At 38.8% G+C, this 13,443-nt stretch overlaps 1 protein-coding gene across 1 annotated transcript; it reads right to left on the reverse strand.

Moving 5' to 3' along the window:
* Positions 1–800: 800 nt before the first annotated feature.
* On the reverse strand, positions 801–12,504 carry tomm70a (translocase of outer mitochondrial membrane 70 homolog A (S. cerevisiae)). Its single transcript, XM_034707180.1, has 12 exons — positions 12,164–12,504; positions 10,026–10,199; positions 8,784–8,910; positions 8,597–8,706; positions 8,360–8,508; positions 6,633–6,840; positions 4,966–5,100; positions 4,764–4,871; positions 4,527–4,643; positions 4,301–4,398; positions 4,075–4,197; positions 801–2,429 (listed from the first exon to the last, which is right to left on the reverse strand). The coding sequence occupies exons 1-12, from the start codon at positions 12,395–12,397 to the stop codon at positions 2,276–2,278; spliced, it is 1,737 nt and encodes a 578-aa protein (XP_034563071.1). The 5' UTR covers positions 12,398–12,504; the 3' UTR covers positions 801–2,275.
* Between the last annotated feature and the right edge of the window lie 939 nt (positions 12,505–13,443).

The raw sequence follows: 13,443 nt of genomic DNA on the forward strand, positions 1-13,443 counted from the left end.
TGGAGAGGTACTCGGTATTTGGGGATTTACTCAAACTGAAATAAAATATTCCTATATATTGAGATATGCTTTTTTCAATATTTTGAGCTACAGGTCATAATTATCAACATTAAAATGCTTTAAACATTTTAGTTTACACGCAGTGGATTTAGAATATATTGCATTTTCAATTTCTTTAAAAAAAAAGATTGGAATTATGAAACTTTTTCACCACATACTAACTTTTTTGAGCTGTACCTGTATATCAGGGTCTGTGTGTTTGTAGCATATTCTGTAACAGTGAAAAAGTTCAGGGATTTCTCATTGTCTTAGACACATTTTTTTGTTTTTAAATGGTACTTCTATACTCTTGTAGCACATACAAATTAAAAATCAAATATCTCAAATTATTAAAATATTTCCTAAGATCAATCTCAGAAAAAAGATTTAAAATACAGAAATGTTCAACTTCTGAAAAGTAAAGTTATTTTACACTCATACCTGGTTCCAGCTCCTTCATAAAGAATCACTACATCAGTGTGGCATGGAGGACATCAGCCTGTAGCTCTGCTGATTGTTATTGAAGCCCAGGTTGCTGTGATAGCAGCCTTCAGCTCCATTGTATCTTTGTACAGATTGTAGTTTTAGACTTAGATTTCTATATTTATTGTCCCTACTGTCTTGTTGAGTACCAGTGTTCCAATCACCTCATCAGATTCCTTGTGTGTGAGCTCGCTTGAGAATAAGGCTTTCTTGAATCTTGAATTGTCATTGAGTGTTTGTGCAAACATATTAAAGTAAAACAAGCTTGAAGAAATGTGTAAAAGTGAAATTCATTCCAGGAACTTTATTAGGATTCATATTTTCTGTCACTTTGGTCACCGTATATATCACTGATGAAGAATGTTGAGTATACTTTAATGTAACAGCCGAACCTTGGTGGAGATTTGCAGAACGTCTGCAGCTGTTACATCAGTTTGTGAAGGTAAATGCTTGTTTGATTGTAAAGAAGTCGTCCTAATCAGCTGCAGATTAAATGCATAATTTGGTTCCTTGTCGTTTCCACACATTAATAAAATTCAGCCATCACTGCTGCTACATGAACAGTCACGAGAAGTTTCTGAATTTAGTACTCCATAAGCACAAACATTTAGCAGTGGTGGCTTTTTTTTAAAGACAGGATGGGTGCTACATGGGAACCAAATCACAAACTTAACCTGGAGCTGTTTGGAGCAGCGAGGGGGGGTTAAAAAATAAGGCTCGAGTTGTGAGATAATTTGAAAAGGGGAGAGTGTAAAACAACTGTCTTCAGGATACTCTGTCAAAATATGAAATCAAATGCGGCATGAAAAATAAACATTTTACAATGTAATAGAAAATAAATCATGTTCCTTAATTTAAGTTGGCTAGGAAAAAAAACACTTGATATCCAATCCCTTGTGACAACTTCTAGAGGCAATTCCAAACAATTTCAAAAAACTAAAGACGTTAGGTTTCTAATCCAAAGTCTCTCCCCCCAAAGTCTCTTTAAGTTTTTCTAGTGTTCAAGACAGCACGAGCAATGCATTTACATTTATTTATAAAGTCAACATGCTGCACAGTTTGTAAAAAAAGAAAACAAGCAGTCCCATAATAAAAAAAAAAAAAACACTTCAGGATGCTAAGCTAACCTCGCGCTCGCGCTCATGGGATCAGTTCCAGCATTACAAACACATACATTACACATTAGACTATAGTTTTAATCTTGCATTTGGAACTGATAAAGTTTGTTACCATGTGGGAGGAGCTGGACGAAACCACTTTAAATCAGCATAAATTAACAGGTGAACAGTCCATTAGAACTATATAAAGCTCTCACAGTATTTTCTGTAAATTTAAAAGAGTCACAAAAGCCTTAAAGTCAGTAATTGGTTCAACAAACTGCACCCTTTTCAACTCTCTTACCTATCTCTTTTCATTCAGACAGCTATACATGATCACTCATGTACTTCTCTCTCTCTAGGTGTCACGACTTTCTCTTCTTCCTGCTCATGATGTTCTGGCTGAAGTTGCCAACCTGACAAACCACATCAACCTCAAACCTGCGTCACAGCCTCGCACTTTTAGTAGAAATCCTCCTCTCTCTGATGACAAACCCCTTTAATGTGATGTAAACACTGTATACATATAATCAGGCTCTTCATCACTCCTCTTATAACCCAATACTCTTTTTTTTTATACAAATCATATAGACAGTTGCACTTTTAACACAGTTAGGTTGAGCAGTGAAGAGATTGGCGATCAGTTGGCGGAGGAGTTACAGTGTCGGAGGCTTCAGGCCGTACTTTCTCGCCACTTCAGTCTGGGCGTACGCTGCGTCACATAACGAGTACAAATGGGCCATCTCCATCTCTGACTTGGCGAGGTTGATGGCCTTGTTGAACATGTCTATCGCCTTGTCCAGGTTGCCCCTGAAAGGAAAGTTCTCAGGTTATTTCAAGAAGAAATTCAAAGTGTTTTATTTAAAAACAGCCCGTTTCTCCCTCCTTTATCCAGGTAATCAAAGATTGACGAGTTCGCACACCTCTATGCGTCTCACAGAAACAAAACATATCCTCAGATCATAAGGACGGGGATGCCACATGAAGTGCAGCAGACTTCGAAAGAACAATGCATCAGCAGCACATCTTCAAAAGTTTCATATTGTATCATATTGTATCTCAGGCCAATATTCAAACTCAGCTTTAGACCCTAAGAGCTGGCATCAGGTCACACAGTAGAGCTCTTGATAGTGGATGGTGATGCACAGCTCAAACTAATAAGCTCTTCTACCCTGGTTGCTAGGCGTCTACCCTCTTGTAAAATCTAATTTAAATGAGGAGTGATTATTTTTATGTACACTGTAAAATTGTCCTAAACCAAACCATGTAGCTGTTCCATCAACACCTGACTAACTTGTGATAGTTTCCCATTGTTTACTTTTTACACCATCTTATTTCCCTTTAATTGTTTCACTCTCCTGATACCTCATATACTGCCTTTATTGTTTTAATCCATCTTGATTTATTTATTTTAATGCTTTTATCTCTTTTTATACCTTCACCTTTTGTTGTGTTTTAACTTCTTCTTTCATTTATTCCATTTTAATTTATTTTATCAATTTTATTCTGAAATGCTTTATCTAAATTGACGATTTCATCTCTGTGTTTCTTTCACCCCTCTTTTAGTGCTTTTTTCCTTTTTACTGCTTGTAGCCCTTTTTATTCTTTCTCTCTTTTTATGTCTTTAATCATCTTACTTTCTTTGTCCCTCTGGTCTCAGTTCATATTGTCGGGTTCTTGTGCTGCCTGTGATGCCAGGTAAAATTGTGGTCTGGGTTCTCTTTGTGTTTGTTTTTCTCGATGTCTAGTTCAAATTTTTCGTTTAAGCTTTGTTGTTTTATGTGCCCTGCTGTCTGTCAAATACTAGTTTTTTATTATACATTATCATTATGTCCCATGTATCTTAAAGGCAGATGCATTCAGTTATTTTATTTATTATTATTAATTTAACCTTTATTTAACCAGGTTGGTCCCGTTAAGATAAAAAAAGCTCTTTTTCAAGGGAGACGTGGCTGAGACAGTCAGCAGCAAAAACACAAAATCACAGACACAAAGAGAACCAAAGTACAATTCACAAGCACGACAATTGTGTCTGAAAGAGTAATTATCCAGGAGGCAGTTGTGTGACCAGGTACGCTCAAGAATCTGCTTCAAACTCTTTCATTTTTAATTTAAATACATTTAGTGACACCAGCTGCTTCAGTATGAAGTTATTCTGCAATAAATTCAGGCTGAGGCTGTCGAGGACCCAAAAGCCTTTTTCACAATTTCTGTTTGAGCTTTTGGGACAGAAAGCATAAAAAAGTCCTAGGTGTGCTTTAAATACTGCCCAACCCCTTTCTGTGTGATAAAAACGCAGAGGTAGTTCGGTAGCAGAGCAAGAATTGCCTTATATACAAAAGTATACCAATGTTTCAACCTACCGGTCGCCAGAGATGACCATCCAACCCCGGAGTAAAACTCACACTATATGATGACTAGGATGACAAACTCAGTGTCGAGGTGTAACTCTCACCTTTGAACCTCGATGGTTCCCATAGTCTCGTAGGCAAAGTCACATTTGTTGTCAATTTCGATGGCCTTACTGATGAGCTCAAGACCCAAGTCAAGGTCCTGTTTCCACTGAAGCTGTAACAAGCTGAACAGAGAAGGAACATTTAGAGACTGACACATTATAAAACACACATTACACAACCGTATCCTCTTAAATCATTACTAAAGACAGAGAAAGAAACACGTACCCCTTGTGGACGTATGTGGTAGCGTTGTCTTGTTCCAGTTCAATACATTTGTCATACATCTCGTCTGCTTTTCCAAACTGCTGCTGATCGGTCAAAGCCTGAGGAAAGAGAAAGAACAGATGTGTTGAAAACACAAGCTGCTTTAATCAGTCTGATTAATATTACATCAATAACAGATCATAAATACAGAAAATGAGCACTGATGTCTGAAAAGAAAGACAAGTACCTGAGCGTACAGAGCGTAGCCCTCTGCACACTTAGGGAACCTCTTAATGACGTCCTCGAAGCCGTCCATGGCCTTCTGTACTTGTGACGGGTTGTTTCCAGTATACGCTTGTCTGTACTGTAGAGCACAAGAAGAAGAAATGTTACAGCTTATCTTGAGTTGTAGTATCTATCAAGATCAAAACTTGCTTTATAAACAGTTTCAATGCTTTCAGGTGATCTTCCTTTGATTACTTACAAGAGCAAAACACTTCTGTGCCTGAGCGAGAGCAGAGTCGGGTCTGAGCAGGATGCACTCGTCAAAGTCTCCCACCGCCTCGTCCACCTGGTCCAGCAGGATTTTCAGCTGAGAGGAAACAGATTTAAGAGAGACTGCTTAAGATAAAACAAACACAAAGTAGGTCGTTAATTTAAATTCAGTTCGTTTAAAGCCGCCCTACCTGACCCCTGTGGTGGTAGACGTCTGGGTTGCTTGAGTCGATCTCGGCCGCCATGTTGAAGTCTTGTGTGGAGAGCATGGGCTGCTGCTGCTGCATGTACATGCTGCCGCGCTTGATCAGAGCGTTGGCTCGTAGCTGAAAGAAGGAGAGGAGCTGTCAGGATGTGGACTTTGTAAAAGACGTCTTTGATGTTTGAGAATAGCATGCTTTTACTTTTAAATGAACACTTTAAAATGTAAGTGGGGCATGGCGCTTGACGAATATTGAAAAACCTTGTGTGACTTTAAAGGTGACATATTCTGCTCTTTTTCATCAATATATATTGGTCTAAGAGGTCCCCAAAACATGTCTTTAAAGTTTATGCTCAAAAAAACACTCTGAAATCAGATTTTGGTCTGCTGGAAAAACCCTCTTCTTCAGCCCTGCTCAGAACACTCTGTTTTCTCTCTGACCACGCCCCCTCAGGAAGTGGATGTGCCCTCAGCTCTCCAGCATGTTGATCTAATGTTTAAATGTTGGCTGAATATACACGGCTGCTCACAGACCCGCGTTACTTCAACCCTCTGAATCTGATCCAGAATCTGATCCTGATGGAGAGGCGCCTGCAGCAGGACCTTTCTAAAGGATTGGTCACAGATTTAGTGTTTCTTGTTGTTTTATTTATCAGTATGTAGACGTGTGTCTTGGTACACAGCTACGAACATGTAGCTATGTGGCTATGCTAACTAGTGCTAGCACTTTTCCATGAAAAATAAAAATCATCCACTAGATCTTCAAATCTGCAGACGTGGGGAGTAAAACCGACCTTTGTGTTTATTAAGACAGCCTACAACTAGCATGCCTCCCTCCTAAGCTCCTTGTTAGCACACATTTGTGCAGGTAATGAAAAACAGAGGAGGGGTTGAGTTGTATTTTATACAGTCTATGGGCTGAACAAGCTCCGAGCTCTGACTTCCATTACAGACCGGATGGCGTTGTGACGTATGAAAAACACTGAAAACTGAAACGGCTGGTTTCACACACATTTACAGAAAGGAGGAGAAATCAGAACAGGGGCAGAATGGATTTTTTTCATTCTCGGGGGGTTTATAGACATGCCAGGGACACATATTTCAGGTAGAGAACCATTAAAAAGTCAATTTTGCATGATATGTCACCTTTAAGAAACAGATATTAGTTTGTACTAATTTAATATCACAAATAGATGTCCATGTCAATATCTGCTCTACAATTGATAAAAAAAGTATTCCCATGCTTTTTAAAGGAAACCTGTTTTTATGGAGAGTCAAAAAAGCACTCTGCACGCTCGTAACTCAAACTTTTAAGCTTTTAAAAGACTTCATCTTTACTCAGTTATCGTTTCATACAGCTAAATAAGTTTATAGTCTGTTAGAATTTCACAAGATTAGTTATCCAGTGTTGGGTTATTTGTGAAACCTGACTAACAACAGGCTTAACAAATGACTAAACTCTTTAGAAATGCATAACCCTCTATATAAGCATGCAACATAAAGTGATTAACAGAACAAAACTAAACAGCATAGTGAAAAAAAGTTACAACAAAATCCTGATCCAAATTATTCTAAAAACCCCCACAACAATGAGTTAATAAAAAGTCCATCGAAAAGTAATAAACAAGACATGAAACTATAAAAAGACAGTGTTACCTTCACATTGGCGTCCTGCATGTTGATGACCCGGTCCAGGTCCGGCTGAGCTGCGGTGGCGTTCCCGATCAGCAGGTAGAAGGTGGCTCGCAGCAGCAGAGCCTCGGCTGTGTACCGACCTCCGGACTCGACCTCCTTGGTGCATTCACTGATGATTTTGTCGTAGTTTTCTTCTTCCATGTACTGCTTTGCCTTCAGGTAGCCAGAGCTGGAAAGAGGTGAAGACACAGGTAAGGAAAAGAGGAAATCTAAAAGGTGATGGTCGGCTGTTGTGAAGCGGGAGGGGACTGTTTTCTAACGATGCAACCAGAATGTTAGTCTGAGTCCTCACACTGCCTGTACATTTTAAAATAAAGGGATATTTCACCACTTCAAGTGTCCCTCCTTTAAAAACTTGTTTAATGCATGTAAACAGTGATCTCTGATTAACAGCACTGCATGGATTAGAAATATTAAACAGTCTTTTAAATAAAGACTCCCCACAGAAACATAACTTGAACATTTTATACATTAAAATCTTTCATTCTAAACAATAGAAAGCTCTTTCTTCTGTCCTCAAATTTACTCTAACAAATTTTGAATCTCCTTGTGCTGGCTCCCAGGATGTCTTACAATTTTTGTTTTTAAGTTATATATTTTTGGGGCATTTTCACCTTTAATTCAGTTGTGATTTTAATTGCAAGAATCCTGCACACTGTCCAACTTGCAAATAAAACCTTTGATGGCAACATTTGGTACAAGACCTTCATCAGGCAGAACGAAAAAAAAAAAGGTGCAAGATTCTTGCAACTCAAATTTTCTGAGCTTCTTCTCACTTCTCTTCCACGCACCTGTCCAATAGAGTACATGTGCGAAGCCTTTCCTTCATTTTCACCTTAAGTCATAGGACAGCTGAAGAGAGACAGGAAGTGTGGGGAGCAGAGAGCGGGGGAAGACATGCAGCAAATGATCGTGGCTGGAAGTCGAAGCTGTGACCTCTTCAACAAGGACTATAGCCTTGGTATATGGGACGCGCTTAGACCGATAGTTTTACAATTCTTAAGATCTTACACCTGACCTTTAAGGCTCTTCATTGCCTCTCTTCAAGCAGCATAGCTGACCTTTTGATCACATATAAAATGGTATGCAGCCTGAGATCCTCAGGTAGAGGCTTTTGTAATGTGCTCCTGAAGCTCAGCTGAAAACTCATGGTGACACAATTTACAGTCAAAGCCACGAAGCTCTGGAACAAGCTGCCCTAAGGGGTCATGTCAGCCGATTCAGTGACTGCTTTCCAATCTTGTCTTTATCAGAGAGCTGCTCCAGACTTCACCTGAGATTATGGATCGTCCTGTAGTTGTTGACTCTTTGATATTACAGGTTTTATTAGTTAAACCTGTTTTATTCAGGGTTTTTTTGAGAATTTGTTAACCAGCTAATGAGATCAGACGATTTTTCATCACAGGACAAAACAGAAAATAAAGAGGATGATCTTTAAGATAAGACAAACTAGGTCTGTTTCATAAAGACTGCTTTGATCACAAAATCTAAGTGCCTCATAGCTTCTCTGAGGGTTTTTTCAGTTCCACATTCCCCAAGTCCTACCTTTAATACCACACCTCGAGCTCTGAGGTGTAAATGAAAATGAAAGTGATCAAACGAAAGTGGAGTGGCAGCATTGTTTTTGTTCCAGAACATGACTGGGAAAACTGAGCAAACACACACACACTAAGTAAACTCTGTCTCACCTCTCAGTCACCTCCGCTGCCTCCCCCTCTTTGTCCTTGTCTTCGTCTTTCTTCTCCCCTTTCTGCAGCGGCTGCGAGATGATGTCATCCGTGAAAGAACTGAAGTAAGATTTGATGAACTGAGGAGAAGGCATCATCGGCTCACGGTTCTACAGACGATGGTTGAAACAGAGGATGAGTTTATTCTGACAACACAGTGAAGTAAAAGTGGAAAAAGGCCAAACTGTGGACACGTACCTTGTACTTATCTTTGGCCTTCTCTTTCCCCAGCTGTTTCAGCACCTTGTCTGCTAGCAGCATGCTCTGTTGGTTCTGGAAGGCCTCAAGAATACACACTGCTGTGACGTCTGAAAGAGGACAAAACTGACCGTGAATTAAAGTCACAAACTTTTAAATAAATACCAGTAAAAGAAGATAATCTTACCCTCTAAACACTCCTTCCTGTTGTCCAGTCTTTCCAGAGCTTTAGCCCTCCTGAACAGAGCTTTGACGTATCGTGGGTTTAGCTCCACAGCCTTAGAGCAGTCCTGCACCACCTCTGTCCATTTCATCTGAAACAACAGAGACCGGATCGTTAACCTAGAGCCTACAGGTTTAACACAGCCACAGACCTGGATGGTTTGAGGTTTATACAAGACGAACAGTGATAATGATCTCTGACTAATACATTAAAACATCGAGAAAAATCAACTAACAAACTAACCTCACAAACTGCAGCCTGGAGGAAAAATGAGCCACTAGAAAACATCTTCACTAATAAAAGAAGCTTTTATGTTTCACTCTGAACTCTTCACAGCTAACCGCTTAATAATAACTTATTTAACAAAGCTTCATAACCTTTAAGAGCTCATTTAAGCAAGACACCTTCTGAGTATGAGGATGTTAATGATTCACACAAAGTTTCTGACACACTGACCACAGAAGAGTAACCACCACTACTAGGTATGAGGACGTTACTATTTAATTTTACAAATGTCCTGGTGACAATATGTTCCCTGAAAGTCATCAAACGATGCTTACAACTCTTTAAAAAAAACAGACTAGGATCACTTAACCTTGTATTTTGATGAGAACTAGGAATATTTTACAGCACCAAAACTAAGACACGTCAGTTTAGGGTATATACTTTCAGCAACAACACAAACAAATGATCTAAATAGAGGAAAAATAATCAATTTAAGACGGTCATTTGCAGCCATGGCAGATTTTATATTTACACGTCTGTTTCTTTTGCAATCTGTGATAAAATCCTTTACAACTCCCTCCCTGAAAGCCACTCCAGGCATACTCTGTCACCATTATAAAGAAGAGGTGTCAACATGTCAGGCTTTCATCAGGTGGGAAATATATGATGTCAAAAAGGAAGACTCTTCCCTTAGACGAATTGCTATTTTCAAGCATTGCAGGCTGAACTAACAAGAGTCTCACAAAAATACTCTTAAAACAGCTGCTCTGATGTATTTCTATTACCAGCGTCTGAAAATATCAACACCAGAGAAAGGCCAGGCTGTCATAACAGCACAGGATCCACATTATATTAAGAAATGTTCTGCTTTCCTTGGATTAATCTCAAACTGCAGCTTGCCCCCTCACTCCTGAAGACCACTTGAATCTCTTTAAAGAAAAACACTGATCTCTGCAGAGATTAAGAGGAGGTGTTACCCACCAGCTGTTCGTAGGCTGCTGCTCTGTTCTGGTAAAACGTTGATAAATCAGTCTTTTGCTCCGTGGGGCAGAGAGCGATGGCCTCTGTGTAGCACTGAATGGCGTTCTCGTACTTTCCAGCCTTGAAGTACTTGTTGCCCTTGTTTTTGGCTCCTTGGGCTCGATCCAACGGGCTCTGAATGAGAGGGGGAGAGAAAAGACAACTTTTATTGATTCAATTATCCCCACATGGACTCACTGGACTGGCTTAACGCTCGAGGAGCCCACAGATTGTTTTCTACACAATTAAGTATCCCTTCAGCATCTTACACTGTAATAGGATTTTCAAGTGAACTGAAAGGGTGTACTGAGGATTGAATGCCTTCAAACTGACATGAAAAGAAAGCTAAGAAACCATTTATAACAGCTACGTGAATAATGAAATAGTAACAACTGACACGTTAATGTCCAAAAGATCTCATGCTCAAATATTTCATTACAAAAGGCTAAAGTCTGAAGAGAAAGGTATAAATAAAATTAAAGTTAAAAATGAATAAATAAATTTGTCATTTAATTAAAAAAACTAATACATCATTTTTTTTTAAATAGAATAATAGAAAATTAATAGAAAGACAAGATACACTTTAAAGAAAAGTAAATGAATAAATAAAATAAGATGGTGATAATTTATATCACAAACTAGTCAATCAGATGAATCAAAAATTAAATAAAAAATGATACATAAATACATACACAATTATTCATTAATTATCAAAATAAAATAATTTATACAAAAATAAATGTAAAAATAATAAGATGAATAGAAAAGTGATAAAATAAAATAAAATAAAATAGAAGTCAACTGATAAGAAAGAGATGAAGCAACAGGTGCCCACCTCATCTGGAAAACAAGACATGGAGGCATTTTAAACGGACTAGCACACATTGTAATAAAAACTTAACTTAGGGAAAACAAAAATATGTCAATGATTAATAAGACAGTTTGGCATGCTGTTGGACAACCACAGCCTCCTATCAGGCACTTTAGTGATTGGACCAAGATACCTGCACAAAGCTAATATATAATCAGGTACATGAATAAAACACATTAAATAAGACCTCTTGGCTCATATGAATCCAGTCTGTGATATCTGCTGGTGATTGCTGTTAAGTCATATCTTCACTTTCTCATGATTGTGAAATAGTGTCCTCACACTTTGTTACACTGACAATTATTCCTTGTTAACAATAACACAATAACATAAGAGAGCCATAACCTTCATACATGCCAAGCTGGTATAGTAGCAATATTGGTTTTAGTTAGCTACATAAATTAGACAGTTCTTCCATGTTATCCATGTGTGACACTGTGACAACCACCTGTTTCAGTTTCTATATCACAGAAATCTTACTGCGGAGTCCCATTCAAATGACAGCCATCCCCGCCCCACTCTGCTGCCTGATAACGTTAGCCAACATGCCTCATAACACCACAAAGCTACGCCATTAACAGACGCGTTTTTCATGCACTTCCACGGCACCGTGCTTATATATTTACGTCAGTTGTGCCTTACTCTAGTGACGCGTTTAGGCAGATAAAATAAGGCAAGTCAATCAAGCTACCTAGCTGCCTCGGTAACGTTAGCTAACGAGAGAGCTAGCTAGCAAACGAGTTAAACTAATCCACCGGTGTTCTGTCGAATTGTGCTCCTTTGTCGAACAGCGCTACTGTAGCGTGAATCAATAACACAGGCGCTGTTTACTCGTTCTTCAAATTATAAACAGGAGTTTTTAACAAAGGAATATGACTAGTATGACTGAGGATTTAAGAAGAAGGAGAAGTGAATATTTATTTACTAATATCTCATATAGTGCTCCCAGTAATGACAAGAGCACATAAGTGTGGCGTTGCGCATGCGTACAACTGATTAACAGAACATCTCGATAGGACGCAGTATTCGCCAGAACACCCAGCTGCTATCGGCCTAGCTGTCACTGACTGACAGAAACGTTAGGTGTCCTTGACTGCGCTGTAACAGCAATGACATGTTTGATCAGAAAAGCTGAGATCCTCGCTGCAACGAGACCACCCAGACTAGCGTAGCTAATAACACATTAGAGGCGGGGGAGAGAGGGGTCTGTCTGCGGCGGTAACGGTACCATGTTCTCCTGATCCCGGTTGGCTCGTGCTGCGCCGTCTTGGCCCTGCACGGGGCTCGCGCTGCCTTCAGGTGTTTTCCTCTCCTCGGTCCCTTTCCTCTCCTTCGTCCTGCTGCGGTTCCAGAGGTAAACCGCTCCCACTCCCAGCACTATGGGAGTCCCGACTAACAGAGCCAGCTGCCAGCGGGGTAGTCCAGTCCCGGACTGCGGCTCAACTGGCTTTGAAGCAGCCATGATCCACAAGCGAGCGAGGGTTAGCCAGACAGCAGCGTGAGCGAGCCCCGCTGCTTCTTCTTCTTCGTGTGCTTCGAGAGGTCACACCAAGGAATCATGGGATACCGAGGGACAAACCTGGGCTGAGTGGAGTTGTAGTGAGGTCGAAGCATTTTTGTAGTCCAAATAACATTGCACAAGAGCTTATCAGTACATAAAGGTACAAAATCCTGTGAAAAATAACACAAGAGGGTTAATATAGTTTAAATCAAATACAAATAAAACGTGGCATTCTGCTTATTTAATTACATTTAATTCCCAAATATTACATTTAAAATTATATATTTTATATATTAAAATGTTAAATAATGTTATCAGCAACCAAATAATGAGAGTAAAGTTAACCTTACTTTTCTAAAGTTTGACATTTTTTCAAAATAATTTAAGATACTGAATTCATGATTTTTTTAAATGAGCAATGAGCCATTATCATCAAAATTAAAACAACATTTGTTTTTAATAATTCACCTAATACAGAAGCCCTATAAGGACATGATTAAATACATTTTATTTTCTCTGTTTTCTCAAGATCCCAACTTATTTTTCTCATAATATCAAGATAACCAGTTTTGTTTTCTCCAGATAATGACAAAAATAAAAGGAGAAAACTGAAAAAATAAAATGTTTTAATCATGTTCTTATAGGGCTTCCATGTTAAAGGAGCACATTAATACACATGGTAACCAAGTTACTTCAGGTAATAGGAAAGGCCTGTTATGAGTTTCTTTAATTCTTTTGTTTTCTTCAGTAACATAGTTCAGCAAATGTTGCCTCAGTAAAGAATAAAAATACATTTTATTACGAGATGTTTATCGTACAAGTTTGTGATCAAAAAGACAGAAAAATAAGCTTTGTTCCCTGATAAAATGAGATAAATGTTCCCATTTTCATGAGAAGAACAGTTCGAGATCTTGAGATAATGACAAAATTAACTTATTTTCTCGAGAATACAGAGAAAATAAAATATATTCAACCATGTCCTTTAAGGGCTTCCATAATGGTCAGCT

The sequence above is a fragment of the Notolabrus celidotus genome, chromosome 2 (genome assembly GCF_009762535.1).
Source record: "Notolabrus celidotus isolate fNotCel1 chromosome 2, fNotCel1.pri, whole genome shotgun sequence".
NCBI classification, from domain to species: domain Eukaryota; kingdom Metazoa; phylum Chordata; class Actinopteri; order Labriformes; family Labridae; genus Notolabrus; species Notolabrus celidotus.